Source organism: Vanellus vanellus (genome assembly GCF_965231255.1).
Source record: "Vanellus vanellus genome assembly, chromosome: 4".
Classification (NCBI taxonomy): domain Eukaryota; kingdom Metazoa; phylum Chordata; class Aves; order Charadriiformes; family Charadriidae; genus Vanellus; species Vanellus vanellus.
In genome coordinates, this window is record NC_138909.1 from 1,780,218 (window position 1) to 1,804,699 (window position 24,482).

General features: G+C 50.2%; 1 protein-coding gene across 2 annotated transcripts in view; it reads right to left on the reverse strand.

Moving 5' to 3' along the window:
• SLC4A4 (solute carrier family 4 member 4) overlaps positions 1 to 24,482 on the reverse strand; it is a gene marked incomplete at its 3' end in the record, with an annotated part of 159,107 nt that overhangs the window by 31,181 nt on the left and 103,444 nt on the right. For both annotated transcript variants that reach the window (XM_082482028.1, XM_082482027.1), the window contains exons 8-13: positions 15,685 to 15,772; positions 13,877 to 14,031; positions 13,295 to 13,408; positions 11,721 to 11,895; positions 6,760 to 6,893; positions 1,516 to 1,787 (exon numbers count right to left, since the gene is read on the reverse strand). In XM_082482028.1, coding sequence (XP_082338154.1) covers positions 1,516 to 1,787; positions 6,760 to 6,893; positions 11,721 to 11,895; positions 13,295 to 13,408; positions 13,877 to 14,031; positions 15,685 to 15,772 — 938 coding nt within the window. The remainder of the gene's footprint in view (positions 1 to 1,515; positions 1,788 to 6,759; positions 6,894 to 11,720; positions 11,896 to 13,294; positions 13,409 to 13,876; positions 14,032 to 15,684; positions 15,773 to 24,482) is intronic.

The following is a 24,482-nucleotide window of genomic DNA, read 5'->3' on the forward strand; positions in this document are numbered from 1 at the left end:
GAGCTTTTCCTGGACTGTTTAAATACAGGATCACTCTGTTAGCTGCTCCGTTCCCAGACAGTTTGCCGTCTCCAATCTTCTCTCTCAACTCTGGCAGCTTCTGAAGCGCTTTGTGCCTGAGGTGCCACAGACTGGGGCAGATCCCTGCCGGAGAGCTTGGTTTGGCCGGAGGGTTACCTGGAGAGATTGCTGTCACCACCTCCAGTACTACCTGGTCACTCCTCCTATTCAAGGTTTATTCAACGCTACTTGAAAAACCAAGGAAGAAGCATTTGGAGATGATGACAATAAGGTCACCTTCACCCTCTGAAACAAAAATCTGGGGAAGAGGCAAATCCGATGAGAAGAGAACCATAGCAGTGAGGGTTTGTGAGCTTCACCAAACCACACGTGCCGATCCTCCCCCCGCTTGCTAACAAAGGTGAAGACCAGCATCGTACTTCCAGGCACAAATCTCTTGTGAAATAAGGTGTGGGCTTCTGCCACGTGCTCCATTTCCTCTACACATCTCAGATGTACCACCACGTTCGCCCTGGGCACTGGGTCTGTCCCGGAGGCGTTGGATGGGAAGAGGAGACTTTCAATTTGGCGTTGACCACCATCTGAACTCCAAAAAAGAAACCACCCCGCTGTTCAAATGGAAGCAGAACTAGACCAACATCCAAGCGCTTGCAGAGATCCTACACTCCAGAGCTAACGTAAGCACGCAGCTCCTCGGGATCCGGTTCCTGATGCCTTTTGCGCAGAGGCAGCCAGCGGCAACCAGAAGCTTTTCCTGTTGGACAGGTACGTCGAGATAACTTGAAGTTTACTCTGAGCGCAAACCAAGTTTCTTACTCACTCCTCATTGTTTGAGGGATCCTCGGAGCGGTCACAGCTTCCCTACTGGTACGAGCCAGCGGACTTCTGTTTGTATTTGGGGTTTGTAACCTTTTGTTCCCGGTTGTGTTGGCAGATCTATACGAAGTCGGGCTACACCTGCCTTGCAGCCCACGCTCTAGCGATAGGCTGAGCTGTCGGATACGCTTCCCTTCCGCTCCAGCAAGGAACTTTTTGTGCTTTTCCAATCATACACGCAGCCAGGAGGTGGAAAACCACCCGTGTTTGGCTAAAGCTCCAAATAAATCCACCTCCTGTGCTTGACAAAAGGAGATGGCGGATACCAGGAGTGACCCGAGCACCATGGCAGTGACCTGGCCACCGCTTCTGGCCCTGCACAGCCTTCTCAGAGGGATGACATTCCGAATTAACAGCCACAGGGATGCACGGAGACCTGGGTACAGTGACAGCTTCTCCGCTGGTAGTGATGCTCTCATCAGGAGTGCCAGGAAGGTCGGCTATAAAGACATCCCAGTTGGCACGTAGGGTGAAATTCACCCCTCAGCTTCAAAATAAGGCTAAGATGGGATATCTGAAGAAGGATTAATACACCTGTGTCTTATCTGGGCCGCAGCACAATAAAGCAAACGCAATCTCCTATCTGCAAATGGGAGTGCTAATTAAACATTCTCTTACCTGGATCTAATGGTTCACAGGCACAAGAGTAATGCGTGATATAGTCCACCTTGAACTCCGAGTTGATTGGGTAATGATCAGCCAGCTTGATCATCTTCTTGAAAGCATCATAAATGAAGATGAAGCTAATAAGGGAGGAAAAACCTTCTTCGGTGAAGCGGGTGAAGTACTTGACCAGGAAGCTGGCATCTGTAGCGACGAGAATGAGACACTGGAAGGCTGACCAAAGGCCGATCCAGAGACGAAACTCCAGGTAGTCAAAATCATTGTCTCTGCAACAAGACAGGGGCGGCAGGAAGGGAAAACATTGGGGTTAGATAAATGCAGGCAGGACCGCCACGTCCCCGCAAGAAGCGGTGACCGCGCAGCCTCTGGGACCTGTGCTCATTTAGACTCAGTGAGAGCGTCCCCGCAAGCCAGGCTCTCCGTTTTCGGCCAGCCAACTCCATATGTGCAGCTTAATAGCCGAGATGGACCTGCTGGAGTGGGTCCAGAGGAGGGCCACAAGGATGATCCGAGGACTGGAGCACCTCAGCTGTGAGGACAGGCTGAGAAAGCTGGGGGTGTTCAGCCTGGAGAAGGCTCCAGGGAGATCTTATTGTGGCCTTCCAGTAGCTAAAGGGGGCCTACAGGAGAGCTGGGGAGGGACTTTCTACTCAGGCATGTAGTGACAGGATGAGGGGAAACGGCTTTAAACTGGAAGAGGGCAGGTTCAGATTGAACATTAGGAAGAAGTTTTCCACTTTAAGGGTGGTGAAGCACTGGGACAGGCTGCCCAGAGTGGTTGTTGAGGCCCCATCCCTGGAGGTGTTCAAGGCCAGGTTGGACGGGGCTTGGAGCAACCTGGGCTGGGGGGAGGTGTCCCTGCCCAGGGCAGGGGGGGTGGAACGAGATGATCTTTAAGGTCGCTTCCAACCTAAACCATTCTATGATCCTATGAAAACCATGCCAAAGTAATCAGTCTTGCTTACACCTCCGCTGATAAATGTTACCAGTGAATTCAGTCAAGTTCTTTCTCGGCTTCCCAGGAAAAATCCTCCCTTGGCAAACACGCACAGAGCCGCAAAGGCCCAGACATCCACCTGTCCAGACCAAGAGCGGCTCAATGCCGACAGCTTTCCACCAGCTGAAGGCATAACCACGGTTTATAAATCTCCTCCAGAAAAGCAATGTCCTGCCAAGCCTCGCTCTCGGCAGCCCGCACCTCCATCTCTCAGGCCCTTACGCTATCTGCAAGAAATCAGGACATCAGCAGGAGAAGATCCAGAAGCACAAAGCGGAAGACGACGAAGCCCGGTGCCAGGACTTGTCACGCTGTGGAGGACAATGGAGCCAACTGCATCGTTCCATCCCGGGAAGTTTGTTTGCCCCTTGAGGTTGCCGTGCCCTGAGGGCGCAGAGTCCCAAAGGAGGGACTCTCGGGACCGAACAAAGACACAAAGTGAACGCCCGAGCAGATAAGCCCCTACTGGGGTGCTGACTGCCTGTTCTGGGGAAGGGAGTGGGAGGCGGTGGGGCCGGCGGCCCCAGCCAGCCGGTGTTCCCTGGAAGCCAGGAGCTCTGTAGTGTTGAAGGATGGAGGAGGAAGGGCAGTTTCTGTGGAAGGTTTCAGAACAAAGTCTCTAACAGCGTTCGGAAAGCTCGGGGGAGGGGACGGGGCCCAGGAGTTTATCCCTTCCTTCCCCCCACTCCATCAAGTGTTGTAAGAAAAACTGAGCATCTCTCCCCATGAGCCTGCTTTTAAATAAAAAACAGCAAAAGCCATCTTTGAGGCACTTGAATGTCTTCAAGACATGTTAGGAACGCAGGCTACGCCAGATAACCATCCGCAGCTCTCAAATGTAATAACAGAAAAGCATCTTCAGGTGCCTCTCCGAGGCAGGAGGGAGATGGAGGTGCTGGGCTGCCCTGCAGCACAGCTCCTCCAGACCTGTCTGCGGCGAGAGGACACGTGTGGGACAGCACCGGCTCCTCCAGAGAACCGCACGTGCCTCGGAGAGGGCTGAGCTCCGAGCGCCAGGGGTGCTTTTAGCTCACATGGCAAAACACTGGGTAGGGTGTTTGCAACCCCGCTACGGGCTGGTCCCACCATTTACTCAAGTGCCCACTGCAGATGGACCGCCTCAAACCTTGCGTAGCCATAGTGAAAAGATGTCCTTACATCTCCCGTGTAGCTGTTTTTCCACCCTATTTCCAGGTGGACACGGTGTGCTGTTACACACCTCCACCCCTCCGTCAGCATTCACCCGCGGGGGGCAAACCTTGCACCAATTCCGTGCGGGGTTACCCCAAGCACCCACCCCCACCACCAGCAGAAATCCCGGCCAACAGCGGGGCGCGAGGGCAATTTTCTCGTGCGCGGTATCAAACCGCGGAGCAGAGACCGAAAGAGCACCGCAACGAGGGGGAACGACAACCTCGCGCCCATAAAACGGGTGAGAAGGCTGCAGAGCAGGCAGGGTGCCAGTTAAAGGATTGCCGCCGGGCAGCGTCACGCGTTCCCGTACGGAGCCTGGGTCGCATCTCAGGGAGGTTCGGACAGGGTCGGGTATGGGCATTCAACCCAAATCTCTGCAGGGCTTTCTCCTTACTGTAGACAAACATCTCAGGGGAGGGCTGCAGCCTCCTCGCACCGAAAATCTGACCTGGAAAGAGGGGTAAGGAGCTAGGAAGAAGCAAAGTGATGATATAGAAAAAGAGAAGGGAAAATAATAATGATAATAATGATAATAATAATGATGATAATAATAATAATAACAATAATAATAATAATAATAATAATAATAATAATAATAATAAAAGACCCCAGTGACAGCTCTCTGAAATATCCGGGGTCAGTGCCTCAGAGAGCAGGAGGTGCCATCCATCTGCCCGAGCGTGGAGGAGACGGCTGGCGGGAGCCCAGATGGCATCCTGACTGCGCACCATTGAAAAACATCAAAAGGTTTTAAACTAAGTTGGTTTTTTCTTGTCCCCCCACCCCTTTAAAGTCCTGCAGCACTTCTGAAGCTCACGGAGCAAATGACAAAGCGCAGGACGTTTCGCATACACCATACAACAGCCTAAGTACTTCTGCCGTGATTCCTTTTCTTTCCAACCCCTCCAGAGGGGAAACTTTCCTGCCAACCCGCTTTTGGGGCCGGGGTCCTGCTTTGCCGGGGAGCCCAGCGCCTCGCCGCCCGCTCAGAAACCCACACCGGCTTCACAACTGGCGTCGGAGAGACTCTGCGCGGGAGCCGAACTGACCAGCCCAGGCTGCAGAGTTACCGGGGGGTCCTGCAGCATCCACCCACCACCGGCAACGCGGCCAACGCCGCTCCTGCAGGCACCCAAAGCCAGACCCGTGGCTCGGTCCCCGAAGCTTTTTTAGATATCTCTCTGTACGCGCACACGCGGAGTCAAACTTTAAATCAGTCGGTAAATGGAAAGTCTTTCTAATTTTGCTCCCAGCAGGGAACAGGGTGTTGTGACTACGAACCACCGCAAACGCGTGATTGAAAAAAATCACGGTACTTGATTCCAATTTCCTCGTGAGAAAGATTCCCTCGAAAAATCCTGCCATTCTGCTCCGGCAGGTCGCGAGGACAATAGCTTTTATAACCGCCACCTCCTCCTCGGATTAAAAATAACCCCCTTCTCCCTCCCAAAACCGTGCAAAGTGTTTTTCCACCTTGCTTTTTTTCCTTCCGCGTGCCGCACCTGGGGCTGTGACCTGCCCGCCAGATGCAAACAGCGCATCTATTCCCGATTTTATGCATTTATTCCAGGCCGAGAAAGAAAACAAAGGTCCCCCCCGGGTCTGCTGCAGAGCTCTCACCGGTGGGCAGCTTCTACTTTCCCTCCCTGGACCAGTCTGATTTTCTGTCCGTTTTTCCGGCCTCCATCCCTCCCTGCCTATGCTCCCCTGGGGGGACGAGAGAGACCCGGCCCGTTTCAGCCCACCCTGCGCTGTTTTCACAGCCACGGCTCACACTGCCACGTATTACGAAGCGAGCTCAGTAGCCAAATTAAATCGCCTCACTCCAGAAGCATAGCGCTGTGCATGTGGGATCACGCGTAAATACACCGTCCGCCTTAGCAGCAGCTCCGTACCTCAGAAGACTTCTCCAACACAGGAGAAGACGTGATTATACGCTCTCAATTATTTCTGAGCAACTACCCACAGACATTAAATATGATGAGGAGGGAGACAGAATTAAAGAGCCAAACATATACCACGTCTCCCGCCTTACTGCAACCTGCAGCCGTGCCCAGCTTAATAATTCAATAGACCTTTTCTAAAAATAACCGCCAACGGCCAAAAAGCTGTTCCGCATCACGGGCGACTGCTTTTGAAAGGAAGCCCAGTAACGCCTTAACCCCGAAAGCTCTCGGTTTTGTCCGCTGCAACACAAGTCTTTCGCAACTCGCGCCGCCGCGAACGCTCCCGGATGGGGGAAGCGATTTGGGGCGTTTTCTATCTAACCTACAACGATCCTACATGTAACGTCACCAATGAATAGGCTGATTCTTTTGGGGATCCTCATTATATTTCGCCAGGGTTGCAGGTGTGGGGAGAATGGTAGCTGAGAACACCTCGCAGACTGGGCTGCCTTCAGCTCTGGGTGGCAGCTGTCGTCACCGCATCAGCGTTAACGCGGCGGGGAGGGAGCAGCACCTCTTTACACCGGTTAAAAGGAGGAAAAAAAAAAAAAACCAAACCCAAAAAAGAAGAGCATTTAACAGAGCAAAGCTCCACCGATGAATTGGGGGACAAGCCGAGATCGATAGCCGTTGTGATCATAGGTACTTTTGCTAAGTCATTGCCATCGTTTCAAACGAGTACTGATTTAAGGACAAATTTTTGGTAACCTTGAGACCTGGGGGATTTTGTCAGCGAAACCACCAAGAGTTGGATTCCGTTCTTTGCTCCCACGGGAAACACACAGCATCCAGGGAAACCCACGCGGTGGCTGGGGAGGAAGAGCGCGCTGACCGTAACCAGCGCAACCTCCTCCTCGAGGACAGACCTGGCCAAGAACTTCCCCGAGGCCCCAAGGAGACGCGCGCCCGGGTGCCGGGCAGCGCTCTGGGACACGCGTGCCTGGGAAAATCCCCACTGCAACCTCAACAAGGAACAAAGAGATGTTTCATTCCATGCACTAAATCCCCTCCTTCCCCACCGCCGGCCATCTCATTCCCGAGCTAGGATTTCATTAGTGCGAGACATTCCTCCCCTCCTCCCTCCTCTCCCCCAGTACTTACTTGCTGAAATTAAAGAGGAGCCGTTCAAAGACAAGGACAGGTCCTGTGCTGCTCAAAATGGTGAGTGGCTGACCAGCAAAAAGGCAAAATATCGCACCGGTGACCGCCGTGCCCAGAAAGCTCTCCAACACGCCCTAGGGTAGACACAGGGGAGAAGTGAGTTCCGCGGGATAACCCTTTCTCTTAGCGCCCTCGCCAGAAAACGAGTCGTTACATCAGCGGCCGGTGGCGTGCTGTACGCCGCTGCGTCCGAGACTAAGGGAAGACCATCTTCTGCCCCTCTCCCACAGCTGCGCACAGAGATGGGTTCGTCCCACACACTTCGGTTACTCGGGATAACCACCAACCCCCCTTCTTCTTTCTGAGGCCCCCAGTTTAATAACAATAAAATTTCAAATGATTCCATTTTCTATTTGGCAAGGGGACGGGAGCGTTTTCAAAGACCACGTAAAGGGTTTGAGAACTCCTTGAACACCCCCCGCGGCTGCGACAGTAACGATGCACGTTCGGAGGGCTCCTCAAACAGACACGGCAGAGGACGGCCACGGGACAGCGCTGACATCCTCCCGGACAACGCAGGGGGTTTGTTCTTTTTTAATTTCTCCGACTGAGCGGACACTCTTCCTCGATAAACAAGATGCCTCCCTTGCAAGCAACTGTGTAAGCAAGGGAGACACAAACCAATCAAGGCTACTTCATCCAGCAGTCCTGTTGAGACCCAAGTTCATCAGATGTCACCAGCAAGTAATAAATTCCGTATTTAACGAGCTCTACAACTACCTTTGGCACGTGCGGCAAAACAGCTTCGCTGGAGAAGGATAAAAGAGCACGGTTGACGCGTTCCTTGATTTTCATGTCTAACTATAGCTGGACAATATCTACTTTTAAAACGCAAAACGTGGATGAAATATAAACGGCTATAAACTGTGATTATTGACTGAGCGCGTGTCCTTGGCCAAAAAAGGCAGAATTCGCTGGACCTTACCTCGTTTGCTCTTATGGAAACTAATCTGTTTACACTCGATTAAGTTTTAAAGGAACGACAAGAGCATCATCTTCTACACGCAGCCGCCAGCATCAGCCTCTCCAGGAATACCCACCCAACAACCAGGGGCAGGTTTAAGCACAGACAGCCTCATTAATACTGCACGTGTGGAGCAACCAGCAATTAACGGCACACGCAGATCCTTCTTTCCACCCTTGACAAACGGCAGGGCCGAGGGCTGCAGTTTTTCTGACTTATCAGTGGAAACGGGAAGAATTTAAATTAAGTTTTGCGGCTGTCTTTCTTGGAAATACCCAATTTACTGTTTACGCTGTCATATGTCAAACCAGTATGTTACTACGTAGAGCAGCACGTTATTTTTTTTTATCTACTAAATCACTAGCAGAACTTTCTCTAAAGCACTCATGAACCCTTTCTCTGGCCACAAACACGATCTCCAAATACCAGTGGTCAAACCTTGTTATTGCTGGGTAATTAAAGCAGCAGCACGACGAGCGCGTGGAGAAGCAAAAGGTAAGGAAGGTCTAAAAGCCGCCTGTCCTGACACACACTCCCCCGCTCGTCAACCTAGACGAGCTGCTGTAGAGGGGACAGAAGCAGCCTCGCCTGGGCAGGAGGTGACGTCCTCGGTCCTCTCCATTTCTCAGTGGTACCGGTGATGCCCATTGCTCAGCCCCGGCCCTGGGCAAGGGAGGTGTGCTCGCCGTGACGCCCCGCAGCCCGCGTACACGCATCACACACAATCGCAGACTGGCAGGGGGTTGGAAGGAACCTTTGGAGAACATCTAGTGCAACCCCCCTGCCAAAGCAGGCTCACCTCCAGCAGGTCGGACCGGAACGCGTCTTGAGTATCTCCAGAGAAGGAGACTCCGCTACAGGCTTTGACAGCGGACACGCACGGGAGCCCACGAGCTTTTGCCGCTGCCTTTGGGGGACCGCTGAGGATGAGACGCTCTCGGGGCAAGGAACGGCATCTGCACAGCTGATCCCCTTCGCTCCTCCCGCATTACTCACGGAGAGGGCCCTCGCGGCCAGCGCATCTGGAATCTCTTTTCCCTGCGTTCTTCCACGTGTCCGGAGCTAAGAATAGTGCCTTTTCTCAGAAACATGAAGCTCCGAAGCGAGCTTTTAAAGAAAGGCTGGCCGGGGCAGGCTGCGCGGGACGGGCGATTTTTAGTGCCTGACCCAGCGGTTGTCACATCATTGTTTACAAGAAACAAGAAGTATAAACCGTGACGCGGTAGCCCCAAAACGACTTTCTATGAAGACAGAATGCCCGGGGAAAAACTTCTAGGTGCTGTTCCTCCGTATTTCTGAGTATCAAGATTCAGCGCAGCTGGGGCTCTTCCATGCCTTACGGAAACACACACTTCCAAATGCCTTCCCACCGGGGGAACGCGCAACGGTTTGAGGACCGCTTGACGTGAACGTGGACTCCGATCCCACTGAGCTGGTCCCTGGAGCTCCGGGATGCTTCGCTCCGGCTCTGATGATACAGGAGCAAAGAACGCACAGTTTTGCTCAACGTGCGGTCAAAACCCTTTCCAGGCTCCCGCAGCAGCCAAGAGAACTTAACGCCTTTTTCAAATGATGGTGAATGAAGGTTTGTTGAGGGGAGATGGCAAAAGAAAAGCCGGTTGCGCCCCAACTCTCCAAAAGCTCTGATCCTCCGGCGAATTGTCCAGAGAAACTGCTGGTACTTCAATTTTAAACCAGTACATAAATAAACCCCAGTAAACTCAAGCGGTCATTGTATGCGAGAAGTGAGTAAATGTTGACGCGCATGAATTAGAAAACAATAGACACTGAGCTTCGGCCATGTAAGGAACCGACTGGAGGGATTTGGGTTTTTCTAGCAACTCTGTGAGGATTTTCTTGCACTTCGCCCCGCTTCTGTGAACTCAAGTTTAACAGCAAACTGGCGACGGGGAGGGGGCGGCCGGGGGCCACATCCACAGACCCTCTCCTCGCTGTCAGCGCTCCTCTCTGCCTACACCCCCAACTCCCTCCCCACCGGAGCTTTTGTCATTAATGGCTGCGCTGTCTTTCTATTTGCTGCAGAGCTTCCCCGTTACCAACGCGGTATTCTTACCCGCGGAGCATCGGTGCTTTCCCTTTGCAACACGGAGAATAAATCACTGAGCTCCAAACAGACCGCTCCTGAAGGTTTTGTCTTTCTAGGGACACTTTTTTTCTCCGAGCAATAGGAAAACTCAGGCTGGCTTTTATCTCCTGCAGAGAAAACGACGGACTAAAGGCAACCTGCGTTTTCTCTTCCTGCTCTCTTTGCCCCCCGTTGTGTCTTCCCTCCTATGCAGCTCACAGTCTTAGATGCACCTTAGCGAATCCCGTTCAACAAATAAGCGCCATTTTATATCAGAAGAAGGCTGTACACTCAGATATAATCCCATCAAGAAGGTTCGTGAGGTTCTTGGAAGAATAACCAATACCACAAGAGGTATTTAACAAAACACATTGATGCATCAACCCCTGGCCGGGGGCAGACAGCAGAGGCGTCCCCCCAGGAGCACAGGGATTAGGGAGGTCTACCTTTTCTTATCACCCCTCCAACTTCCCAAAATGCAAGGTGTTTCTTTTAAAAAAAAATTATTAAATAGCTTTTTGGTGAGCATTAAAAAACTATCCTGTCGGTTTCAGTGGCAAAAAGAGTATTCTGCTACGCGATGATAAATGTTCATGGGATACAAAGGTAACAGAAGGGACTTTTGGACACGATAACGTGATTACGTGCACTAAATTTGGAATCAGGTAACACTTCCCCTTCCTCCCTCGACTTGGAAGACTGTACCTCGTAGAGACCCAGAGCAGACAGCCTTTGCTCTGCCTCCGATCGACAGAAGCGTGATGCTCACTGGTGGATCCTGGAGGCTTTTCCTTTCCCTACTGCCATTTGCTATTATTTCTTTTTAACGGTGTGCATCGCGCATCTGTTCGCATGCCTGCTGCGGAGCTGAGTTTCGGAAGAGGTAAACTTTATTTGTACAGGGGGGAGGGAAGTTTGGCACTCCGCCAGCTACTGAATCTTACTCTAGTCTGTAATTTATCATAGGGAAGCGCAGAGCTCCGGATAGCTGCCCCCTTTTTCTCTGTTTGGTTTAATTAAACCTGCGTAAATTAATAATTCAGACGTCGTCACTACGAGCTTAATTATCGTTCGGAGATTCAAAGTGGCTGCACTGAAACTATTTAAATACAACCCCCTACGCTCTTTTCCTCTTCAAAAAGCCAAAAGAATATCGAAGTGCACTGCTGGAGCATAATTCTGCTCCAGTCAAACACGAAGGACCTACGGCAGTGTCAATACTTTCCTTTAGACACCATCTAAGACTGAGCCATCCTTTGAAGCCCCTACTTGTGTCTCCCCCGCTGATCCAGCCTGTTTCTGGCTATGCAAAATGGTTCTCAGGATCTGATCTTCCACTATTATGAAATTCGCCTTTCTCCAGAACTCGCATTTTTCTCCTGCGTCACATCTCCCGATTTACTCGCTTTCCTTCGAATCTCAGGATTTCCCATTCATTGGAGAGGCAGAAGTCCAGGGCTTGTAAGAGTCACGCAGAGGATACAGTGCTACGCTCTGATGACATGGAAAGTCCGAATCAGACTTTGCAAACTTAATTGGACTGAAACGGTGCAACCGAGACGCAAACGCAGAGAGCACATCAGAGGAACTTCTCCATAGAGAAGGAGACCAAGGACCTTCTCTGCGGGCTGGCCATCTTTCAAACACCATTTAAGGCAACTGCTTGTACAGTTTTGCAGAGAACAGCTGTCCAACAGCAGAGAAAGCAAACCAACTTTCAGCGCAAACACAAGACCCCTCCATCAACTGCACCCAGAATTCAAGCTTTGTCGGTGGCCAAACACCCAAACACTGACCGTAGGCAGCAAAAGGCAAACGCCGTATGTGTTGCTTTGAAAAGCTCTCGCTGACCTGCATGTTGTCCGTAGCGTCACCAAGCAATCCTCCAAAAGTGATAGCGTTGGTCACCGTGGCCAGGTAGATGAAAAGAATGGCGGAAAGGGCTTGGATATTTAAAGCGTCGTAGAAGTCGCTGGCGAAGAACGGTGCTTTCCTCTTTATGTCTTTGATTAAGCCGCCACAGAATCTGAAAAGACAAGCAAGAGAAGACTCAGGCAAAATGTTTCACTGCGTAACTCACCAAGATAAGTAATCAGAAACATTGCCCGAAATGAAGTATTATCTAAAAGGAGTGAGATCATCGCATTACATAATAGTCTTATCGCAGCTGTGATGGTCCAGGGATATCGCCGAGATAACGCTGCAAAGAAAGATAATATCTTGAACATGTGACGCAGCTGGAAAAAGATAAATTTCAGGAACACAAACCCTACTTCTGCTGAAACAGCCCACTAAACTTTGCAGTTCAGGACGCTCGTCTGTTGGGGTGGGTTTTTTTCCCAACTCAACTGGTTGATGTAATAAAATATATTAACTGTATTTTAAATCCCTGCCTAAACTTCTCCGCGTGGCAGACACAACAGTTGGGTGAGCCAAACCATCTGCTAAACGGAAAAATGCCTCAAACCAGAAAAAGAACTAGAAGTAAAAATGCAAGGAAGTGAAATCATCTTGGAGAACAAGACAGCTCCGCTTCCAGACGTATCCTTTTCGTACAATCACAGTATTTAACTCTTATAAACTCCCCGTGGCTCTGACACCGCCGACATGAAAAATGTTCCCGTTTTGCCTCTTGTTCCCGTGCAGAGTTCACCACCGCCGCCAGGACCGTTCAGACACTCTGTGCGCAGAGAGGTACGTGGCAGATAGGCACACATCGCTTTCTCACCCAGAATCAGGACGTTATCCACTGCCTTGTACACACCAACGCGTAATTTCAGACTTTCCTCCTAGAATTTAGATATTCTACTAGAACTTAAAAAAATATAGAGCGGGAGGGAGGGCACAATGCCGCCACAAAACCCTGTGTATTGGCCCTGACACGCCGATCGCGCTGTTTTATGGCCACCTGAACTGCATTCCCACTGCAGTGGACTTTTACGTGGCATATAAGCAGAGTAATAAAGCAGCGAGTGAGGCCTCGGGCGCTGTTACCTTCTGTACTTCTGCCCCATAAAAGCCTTCATCTGTGCAATTCAACTACAATGGGAACGTCTGGGAAAGGGAACGGCTCTGCTTTTGGTGAAAGAACTTTCAGCAATCCGAATGGAACCGTAGCTGTCCCCGCCACGTTTACATCCCATACGGTTCATCTGACCTCACAGACCTTCAGCAGCCAACACCTACCGGGGCCTTCCTTCATTTTTGAGTGCCTCATTTAAGACACGTTGTAATTTGCTGAGGCTGAGTGTCCAGAACCCTTCTGACAGCCTCGAGCCGGGCACTAAAAACCCCAGGACACGTGCCGGGGTCACGGCTTGACCTAGACAAACAGTATGGCGGGATGGAAAGGGGAAGGGGTGAAACGGGTTGCCACCTCGTTTGGATCACACCAGATCCATCCCGCTGAGCGGCGCGGTACCGACCTGCCAGTTCGTTGCAGTTCTTCACAGTCCCCATGACCCCCGCCGCCGTGTCCTCCATCATGAGGGGTGTCTCCATTCATCTGTAGATTCTCTCCACCGGAGTACATGTTTTTCCTAGGGAAGAAGGCAAACCGAACTGAGGCTCACTGCATTGTCCAACGGCTCCACAAAACATAATCCGCACACGGTTCCTCCAAACGAGGGTTACACAGCCTCTCCTGAAGCTGTGTGGTACAACAGAGACCGGAAGGTTGACCCGCTGGCAAGCCAGAGTGGAACGCGGTGCGTTGGAAAGCCCAAGCAGAACCCCAAAGAGCCCGCATAACCACTACGTATGTTATTATGTGCCTACAACATCCCCTTAAAGGGCTCAGAATTGCAAGAACATCCTCCCTCCAGCTATTAAGAAGGACCTGAAAATCTCTCCAGTAATTTCTAAATACAGACAGATGGATGCAGGTCGCTCTGCGACGCTCAACAAACCCGGTGTACCCACAGCACCGTGTCCTCCCATCACCTTTTCGGAACTGATGCACACCGTCCGTCACCACAGAGCTACACCCACCTGCCTCCTGCTGTTACCTTTTGTCTGAAGAAGGAAGAGACTTGGGGGGCTCTATCCTGATGGCTGGGTCCCATTCCCCTGGGGGGAGCACAATGACTTCATCCAGAAACTCATCGATGCCGGCGATCAGGTCCTGCCGGTCCTTGGCTTTATAGGCAATGTCGTGGAATACCTGCAAGGAAAAGAGAGACTCCACATAGAAAAGGTTTGCATTTTCTGTAGCCCAGACTCCAGAGGCAGCTACCGAGTTTTATTCTACAAAACTAACTTATTCATGCTCAAGAACCTCTCAAAAAGTATCGGGACACGTGGCACAGGGGTGCGTGAACCTCAGGAAATCCCCTTCCTTTGGTTGGTGCTTCAGTGATAGAGATTCTCTTCTTGCAGGCATAGTTCTACTTTTTAGCAAAATACACATTTCTAACCTTTTTTTTAAAATGCTACTAAAGCAATTATCCATTTCTTTTATCCAATAAAAGTTTTCCTCTAAATAAGGAGTTTAGATGATACTTTGAGAAGACACTTTTCCAAAGCCACAAAAAAGTGTCGAACCTCTTCTCCTACCTACTTCAGTCTACCAAAAACCAGGTTAGTTTTCAACCCTGTGGCACAGAAACGATGACAATATTTACTCAAAAATAATACGAAAGAGCACAAACTAGTTGTACTGATGGTATTACTGATGAAAAGCGAATGAGAGAAGAGAGGAAAAAGATCATTAATGCTGAATTTCACAGAAATCTTTTGGAGTCCTTGGAGTGAAGGTGTCTCAGCAAAATGATAGAACTAGTAAGAACAGTCCCAGAATCTCAGACTGGTGAGGGTGGGAAGGGCCCTCTGGAGCTCCCCCAGTCCCACCCCCCGCCAGAGCAGGGGCACCTCCAGCAGTGGCACAGGACACCTCCAGGCGGGTTTGGAATGGCTCCAGAGGGGGAGACTCCCCCCCCTCTCTGGGCAGCTGTGCCACTGCTCTGCCACCCGCACAGGAGAGAAGTCCCTCCTCAGGTTGAGATGGAACTGCCCATGGTCACGTTTGTGCCCGTTCCCTCTTGTCCTAGGTGGCAGGACCTTGTCCTAGGTGGCAGGACTTTGTCCTAGGTGGCAGGACTTTGTCCTAGGTGGCAGAACCTCGTCCTACCTCTCGGCGGTGGTAGGAAGGGGAACGAGACCATTGCTCCAAGCAGTGGACTGACAAAAACCAGAAGAGCCGAGACCAGGCGAGCAGTAATTAAGGGAATGGTACGAGAGCAGAAGAACATAAGGAGAAAGAAAGGAAGAAACATAATGTAAATCAGCCCCGATGCGCAGAGCCCAAGGGACACTGGAAGAAAGAAGCCGTAAATGAATGCTGAAAGCCCCGTCATCTCAACGAGGTGTATGATTAGCGAGTAATTGCTAGCTACTCATGGATAATATATAAACGGTGCCTCTGGGGTACAGAGCAACACCCAACAGTCTGTCCTGGGTGCAACCTCTTCTGCAGTAATCCGTGATCGTGGAATGTGACACACGGCACACACCGCGACAAGATGAATTCAGAGGTTAATTCATAGTCTAGCCGAAAGCGTGATTGCTAGCAGGAAAATGCACACGATGGACAAAAAATTCCTACGTATAGTCACGCTTTTATAAAAACATGAAGTCAGATGAAATAATAATGTGAACAGAGGGGACTAGGAGGTGATATTTGGATATCTTGGCTTTAAGTGCATCCCACCCATGTGCCCATTCCAGTCGACCACGCTGGAGGAAAGGACATCCTTATTAGCTAATGAAGCAAAACTTGGGAGAACCCATTTCACACAGGAGATGTCAACACACCCACCTCATCCGACATCAGAGTGGCGATGGCTCGGCCGATCTCATGATAGGACTTTGCTTTGCCCTTCGGTCCCAGCAGAATGAAGAGAAATCTGACAAAACAAGCAGATGGTTCCCATTTAGGACAGCAAAATGGATCGCTTACACAATATCTAGACAGAAATTCAACTTTAAATTGTTAGAGATCCAGAGGCTGCCTCTGGCCTCCAGCTAACTTGGGAGTAGAGGTTACGCCCCGCAGCCCATCATGCTCACTTTGCCGAGTAAGACACTATTCTGAGTTTTTCTCCCCAAAAGCATTAAAAGTAGCCTTGAGACCACTACGGCCAAATGCTATCAGAGCCCTAGGCAGAAGTTGCTACCATCCAGCAGCCTGGACTTCAGGATGAGCTGAAGGAAGGACATTCTTCCAGTGTCCAGCAACTGGAAGGGAATCATGCCGGATGGACGCAGCTCCAGCCCAGAGGGGTTGAGAATCCGTGCCCTGTGCGCCACAGAAAGCCCACCCACCTCCACAGTGACCTACTTGATCATATGTTACTGGCTCCTTGTAGCTGTTCAGTCCTTCTATAAGATTATCTGTGTTAAACACGTCCCTAGTGCTACCGCAGTGCCATTTACGTGACGGGAGCAGGAGGGGACAGAAGGAGATTTTAGGATTGCTCGCTCGGCACAGCTCCCAGGGCAATGACACACCTGGGCACCTTCTGTTCTGGGACCACAGACACCATAGACAGCACAGCACCGGGCACAGAGGGAAGATGCTATTAACCATCCCCGTCGCTCACTGCAAACTACATCGCTCCCCCGCGCCATCGGAGAGCACTCCGCGTGCTTATTAACGCTGAGATCTCCGTTAGGGTTCAGCACCCACACGCGAAGGGAAACCGTTACTCTTAAATAGGGCTTTAGCTATAAATAATGAAGCCCAATTTGTACGCCCGGAATTTCCGCTCCGGGTATACAACACATAGCAGAGACCTGTAAGCCCATCCGATGGCTTCGTAGTCACAGCTTAATTCTTAAGGAGGCAATTAAGGTGTTAACCTATTCCTATGGAAGGCACCATCAGCAAAGGTGACTACATCTACAAGGTATTAGGAGTTAATTTCTTATATGATCTCTTTGGGCAGCAACTATATGCAAATCGCTGCAAACGAGTTTGGAAAACACCACGATACGAAACCTTTGGAGATAGGAAATTACCGCTCTTTTCCTCACCTCCCGTCCTTGCTTTTGTCAGTGCTAACATGCTACGAAGGAGCCTACATGACGTTATGTTCTAACGAGACTCCTTAATGGAAAAGGCCATGCATGGAAAACGGAGGCTTCTGCTAATCAAACTGCCTAGCGGTTGTGCCGGAATAACGGGAATGCTGGGAAAAGGTGGCTGGGTTTTCCAACCTCTTAATTGACACTCATTAGAAAAAGTTTTAAGTACGGCCTCAAGGTTGGATCTTCAAAGGTACCTAGATCCTCCTGGCCTGGAAGGAAAAATAAATCAAAAAACCACCACCATTCAAATAAAACTTAATTCAGGAAAGACCTAAACCTTATCTCAGATACTCCCAGTTCCCAAACTAAGTTTCATATGCAAGGCCGAGGTATCAACGCTCAAACGGTAAAAGCCATTACCTCCTGTAGAAATACTCTCACTTTAAAGTCGATTTCGTGCTGTAGACGGGTGGCAAGCTGGCAGCGACTTACTCACACCGCATCTACGGCCTTGGCTGCAAAAACACAAGCTTCCTATGAACCCCCTGTTCGGATCTGGCCCAGAAAAAAAGATTTGGTTCACGGCTACGGCATGAAAATCCATCTGTCTTCATGCACACCTCTTCGCCTTGCCCACTGGCTTGTTGAGAAAGCCCTGTGACTTCTGTTGGCCATCTCACGCAGTGGCCAACGTTCCATGGCGTGTGGGATTTCAACGGAGACCATCGTGCCGGTCAGACGGCGTCATTACAGGCGTTCAGCCTGACCCGGACTCTAACTAATGACCTTGAGGTAAAAGTCGCTCACTCTCTCTCACACATCAGCTCATCCTCGCAATTAGCAACAAAAGAAGTCACATGGCAGGAGACCAACTTCTCCATTTCACCTAATTTAGCAATTTTCAGCAAGCTCGAACAGAAACACTAATAGCTGCTCAAAACAACTTTAAAGCTTCCTGAATTAAGCCTTTTTCCAATTACAGTCCAACTTTCAACCAGTAATGGAAAATAAACACGCTATAACCTTGGGTAAGTTGTCTCATCTAAAACCTTTTGCATTACTTGCAGTGTGAATTTGCGTTAGCTTCAACTTCCAGCCATAAATTTGGATCGTCTCTCACGGGTAGATTGAAGAACGCTCAATAATTCCATTCCTTTAAATATCCTCCCCTATCGATCCAGTCACCCGTAGCCATCCGTCAGTTAGGCTGAGCCATTTGAGGCTTTTCTCCTCTCTTTAGTCACTTTGACGGCTCTTCTGTGAACCTTCCCTGATGTATCAGCGTCTTCCTCAGGGAAATCGCCCAAGGTCCGGCAGTTTTGTCAGTGCAAATACATAGATGAAATAATCTATGGCTACTCAGGAGCTTTACGTGAGCCTGCTTTCCTGAGAGAATGAAGGTAGGAGCACTGAGTCAGGAGACAGGACTTCAGGTATGGACAAAGCCCGGGAAGCCCTAGGAAATATGGCAGGGTGACGGGGAGAGCTGGGATTATTGCCGTGGTGGAGGGGAGGGACGTGGGACACACTTCTAGGAAACCAGGTTTCAGCGGTCCCAGCCCTGATGGAACAGGCTGCCATACCCAGGGGTGGCCCCAGCCCTTCACCTACACCGTCACCCAGGGAAGAGGGGGACTCGGAGCACAGCTCTTCCACCCGCGCCCTCTGTCCCTGGAGGGAGAAGTTGACTTGAGGCCAAGTTAAAGCACTGATGACCGGATTGCTCTGGGCCACCGAGACACCCTCTTCGTTATTTGTTAACCTTCGCTATGTTAACTATTCCTTTTCCCAAAAGCTGCTGATAAAACGTGAAACTCAACAGGGTTGAGAGGTGCGACACCTCACCAGAAGTACTTCTCCCCTTACAAGTACTGTATTGAGTATTATTTTAACTTCCTAAATCAACATATCATAAGGTACTAAGTCAAATGTCTTATAAGGTATATTATATCCAAACAAGTGCTTTCTATTTAAAAAAAGCCAGAGTCATATAAAAAAAAAGGCATCAAGTTAGTAGGACAGGACCCATAAATACCTATTAATGGGCATTTCTAACAGTAACACTTCCTAATCACGTTCTTCATGAGGCTTTCAAGTGTTTTTACTTCAGGTTCACCCGGAGGTAAGCCAGCCGTACACGCCTAGGTCATGTCCTCTACTCTCCTCCTACCTCCTGGAACTTTCCCGGTGTTTCACGAGTTATTACAAAACACCGTTAAAGACAAACTGCTCCTCAGCCAACTCTTCTAAAACTCTAGGATGCAAATTATCCAACTGTACTGTTTGTTTTTTTTTTAAAGTTCATAACTTCAGAAGTTGCTCCTGGCATTCTCCTGGTTTTCCAGAGGGACGAGACATTTTCTAACCATCTTCTGAAATAATTACATCAGCTGGCTCGCTCCCGATGCAGAACAGAGGTACCTGAATGCTCTTGCCTTTACTAAGATGTTCTCGAAAACAAGCAGCAGAACTCCCCTCTGCTGCACACAACACATGCTGAGTCAGCAAGTGTCCGTTTCAGATGCTTAACATTGCTAAGGATGCTCCAACGTGGACAATGTGAGGCTTCACCTCCCACCACTTAGCTCAAAGGCTCTCTGAAGTATTAAGAAAACTCAGTGTTTCTCCCAAATGCCCTGGTCTTCTACATGGAATCCTTTGCTTCCAAGCTGATAATGACCCACTAAACTCAGTAATTTATTATTCTGTTTTACCTAAAGCACTATTTCTCCTGTCGTTTTAGCACGCTTTACCCTTCTTCAGCAGATGATGACCGCCGACTAGGTATGATTCACCTTTTAATCATACGGACTGTGCCGCCAAACCCAACAAGAATAAATTAATTCTCACAGATGAGTTATTCCAATTCGAAAAGGACAAATGGGCCCTGACCAACGCATTGTAAATCCAGCCAACGCACATAGAAGATCTAAAGGTAGCACCATGGGCAATACCGCGTACAAGCCCCACTAACTTGGGGTTATGGACCTAATGACCTGCTATGAGCGGACACAACCCTCGTGCACCTTGGCGGGAGGTGACACCAGAGACCACGGGGCAGAATTTCAATCTAGTTTGCCCAAGGAGGCAACAAGGTTTCACGTGCTGCGATTCTGAGAAATTTGGCTAGAAATCGCCATGAAAACACACGAGGAGCACACTTGGGAGGTGGGGAGCAAATAGGACACAGATGGGCTCCAAAGTCGGTGCAGCACTAATATTTTGGAATCCATTTGGGACATCCTACAAGGAATCCTTCATGCTCCTGACTATCAAGTTCCCATATGGGTTAAGGGTCGTGGTGAAAACTGTCCCGGGACCAAGCCTCACCACGGTCTCTTTGCAAGCTGACCACGCAGGAGACGAGGTCGTCCTGTGTCCCGCCCCCAGCCTCCAAAATAAAAATAAAAAAAATTTTAAAAAAAGAGGAAGAGCAACTAAAAGAAGATTCAAGTTCAGCTTGCTCACCCATGCCTCTCTCTCAAATCTGGAGAGAGCAAATCTGCAAGAGCAGCAACTCCATAAAGGGTTAAAGGCACCTACGCAACGGAAACTCAGTAAGGTCCTGGAGAAAATGTTTTTACTTTTGAGAGGAGTGGGGGGAAGCAGTCCTGTTGCTGGACACCATATGAGATGCCTGCAAGGCATCCAGCGTTCCCAATAGAGATACACGTTGATGGCCTCAAGGGCTGAAAGAACAACCTCTTGATGTCCTTTTCCAGCAGAACCTACGGCTTGGACGGCTGGTGAAAGGAGCACAACTTGAGATTGCAGGAACGAAAGGAGATGGTGAAGTGTTTGGTCTGTCTTCTCTTTCACAGGTGATCCTTTGAGTTTTGGGCAACGTACCAGCTTTGCAAGCTTCTCACATGGTGTCCAACACACAAAGGCAGACAGACAGAGCTCCGACTTCCCAGAGCAAGTCCTTCTGCTGGGAAGGCTGCTAAAGGGGACAGCCCTGAAAACCATTTCAGCGCTGTAATTAATGAGCAAGACACGTTTCATCCTCACCTACAAAGACAAAAAGGTGCCTTTGCAGTTAAAAGCTGAAGTTGGGAGGCAAGGGAGGACAATCTGACTCCTGGTTCTGCCACATGCTTCCTAAGTGACCTTTGGGCAAGTTGCTTCATTTCATTTGAGACTTGTAGACACAGGCAACTTCCCAGCACTACATATTAGACGGTGCAAGTCTGTACAGCTTATCTCCAAACAAAATCTTTCCCTTGCTCATTCTTCATCTTTTTTTCCCCGTCAACATTACATTAACGCAGCAGACCTGAACGCACAATTGCACATTTCTTCTGCGAAAATAAAAAGCTGCGCATCTATTGCACTGTCCGGAGGAGAAGCAGCCATACCCGAGCCACGGTGCAAGCACAGTAGCCACGTGCTTGCCAAAACGAGGAGTTCGTAGCACTGTGGAATTAAATTCAACACGAGAAAACCAAAGTCCTTAAAAGTTTTTTCTATCTGATCGGTAAAAAGAAAACGCAACACAGTTTAGGGCTGGAGTCTCTCTATACCCATTTCAGATCCCTGATTTTCAGTCCTCGGGCTGTATGAAAACACCCTGCTGGGAAACTTTTCCAGGAAAGTTCATCGGATTTTGCTGCTTTCTTTTAAGTAAAAATTTACTTTTAAGTAAAGGAAATACTTAAAATACTTAGCAAGGAAGCGTGACGGAAAAAATATATAGAAGATTTATGTATCCAAGGAAGAGTCGTTTCTGCACAGGAAATCTTACTTCTACAAAGCATCCAAAATTCTGTAACTTCCAAGAAGAACCCAAGCCAAAGAATGTGTGGAGGGAGGGAAAAAAAAAAATATCAGCAGAAATAAGTAACCCGTTTAACTGGAGGTCTACATGTTGAATACTGTCTACCTGATGCACACAATAATCCTTTTTCTTCCTCCAGTACTAGGTCAACATGAATCAACCAAAACAGGGCAGGGACTATAGATACCAGGAGCCTTTCACCTCTCCAGGGCTTGGTGTCACGTTTGCTCCTCCATCACGAGACGGAGGTGATGCCTTACTCAACCCCACCAGCCCTGCGAGCACCGCCTCCTTAGGGCAAGGCGCTTCGCTGGCTCCTGGGATGCCTTCAGTATATCTGTCGTCGCTGAAGAGCGTGAAATTTTCACCTAACGCAGAAACGCGACCTGGGCTGCTGTGCAAAGGCACCTCCAGCTGTGCGTGTCCCCCCTGGAATAAATGGCCATGTGAAGGCCACCACCTCGGAACCTAATGAAATTTAACTCGGGCAAGTGTGGGGTGCTGCACCTGGGGAGGAATAACCCCCTGCACCGGTACAGGTTGGGGGCTGACCTGCTGGAGAGCGGCTCTGTGGAAAGGGACCTGGGACTCCTGGTGGCCAACAGGATGCCCACGAGCCAGCAATGTGCCCTGGTGCCCAAGAAGGCCAACGGCATCCTGGGGGGCATCAAGCAGAATGGTGCCAGCAGGTGGAGGGAGGTCATCCTCCCTCTCTGCTCTGCCCCCGGGAGGCCACATCTGGAGCACTGTGTCCAGTTCGGGGCTCCCCGGGTCAAGAAGGACAGGGGACTGCTGGAGAGGGTCCAGAAAAGGGCTGCGGAGATGATGAGGGGACTGGAGCATCTCTCTGCTGAGGAGAGGCTGAGGGCCGTGGGGCTGTTCAGGCTGGAGAAGAGAAGGCTGAGGGGGGATCTTACCAACGCTTATCAATCCTTCAAGGGAGGGGACCGGGGGGTGGGAACAGGCTTTTGCAGTGGTGCCCAGTGACGGGACAAGAGGGAACGGGCACAAACGTGACCATAGGAAGTTCCATCTCAACCTGAGGAGGGACTTCTCTCCTGTGGGGGCAGCAGAGCAGTGGCACAGCTGCCCAGAGAGAGGGGGAGTCTCCCCCTCTGGAGCCATTCCAAACCCGCCTGGACGTGTCCTGTGCCACTGCTGGAGGTGCCCCTGCTCTGGCGGGGGTGGCACTGGGGGAGCTCCAGAGGGCCCTTCCCACCCTGACCGCTCTGGGATTCGCCTCCGCGTTACAGACCAGCATGCCCACAGCCCCGCGCCGAAACCCGGGTGGTTTAACCCCCCGCCTGCCCCACAGGAGAACAACCCGCTGCTTTCTGAAGAGAGAGATGCAGAGACGCAGGTCCTGCTGCGGTTACTCGATAGACCCGGACCACCATACTCAGCGCCGAAACGTTGCCTCGTGCTTATTCAGAAGCCCCCGGGGGGGGGGGGGGGGTTGCGCTGCCGAGCTTTGATGGCGCGGTTTTGACAATTTTACCAGGAACTTGATAATTTAACACAACGAAAGGAGCAGCGCGGAGGGAGGGAAGGACGGGGGGCACGCCGGTGGCTCCAGCTCCGGCATCTTGCGGAGCCTGTGGGCTGTTAAAGCCCACGTCCACGAGAGGGACGCCCGCCGAGACTGGGCGCTGCCCGAGGAGACGCTCCATCAGAGCTCGTCTGGGCCCTGATGGGATTTCCTTGATTGGATTTCACAGGATGCAGCCATCGCAAACGGCTCGTCATTACTCAGGAAAGCCATCTAATGAGCCTCTCTGCTTTGATTAGGGTTAGAATTTGGTTGGGAGGACAGCAAAGGGATAATACTATTTCCTGGAAAAAAACGTTGGCATGGAAGGACATATTGTCTTGATTAATAATGCTATTGAGTAATGAGGTCGTTCAGCAATCCTAGGTCTAACTTCCTGGCTCCCACTACCAAAACAAACAATACCTAATTTTACGTCTGCTGAAAAGCATTCGGAGATGGGTTTAAAAAAAAAAAAAAAAAGGAGTAGGTGGGATTAGACTTGGAAACCGAAATACTGAAGTATACAGAGCTCAGTAACGCTGAGGAATGAAGAATAACCCTTTATAAAATCAAACTGCTTTTATGCCCCCGTACTCCTACCAGAACGCCCGGTGCGTGCAAACAGTTGTTGACGCGGCTGTTGCACGGAGCTGCTTAAAACTCCAAGAAACACAAACACTGCTGCCTTACCAGAAGGCAATTAAACGATCAGCAAAACTAGCTCTTCTTTTTCCTTCCTTTCGCACATGGAAATAAGGGGTGGATTATAATAACCATATAACTTGAATGCCGCATAATGGCTGCGATTCATTGCGGTATCAGCAATGCAGGAGTCGTGTGCTTTTGTCGCGGTACGACGTCTCTTCTCACGAAATATTACTTGATGCAGCCTCAAACCCTCTCGGCATTATCCAAACTACACCTTTCGCTCTGTACTGAAAGCCCTCGAAACCCTTCGCATAAAATACGTGTTTGCACGTTAATGATGTGAAAGGGGCAATTTGAACTCCATAAATTAGAAGGAAAATGCAAAGTAAACCTTTCGGAAGCTGAGAGCAAACGCGCGCCGGAGCGCAGGCGCGGAGCGGAGGGGGTACGCGGCGGACCCGCTGCAGGTCGCCCACCTCCAGCCTCTCCGGCCCTTCTCCTCGAAACTCTGCTCCGCTCCGTTCTGGGTGCACTTCAGTACCTTTTAATACTCGTCATTTTTACAGTTCTTCCCTTGGCGGTATACTACCGCGCGATGCTCACGCACAGCAGATGTTGGGGACGCTTATAG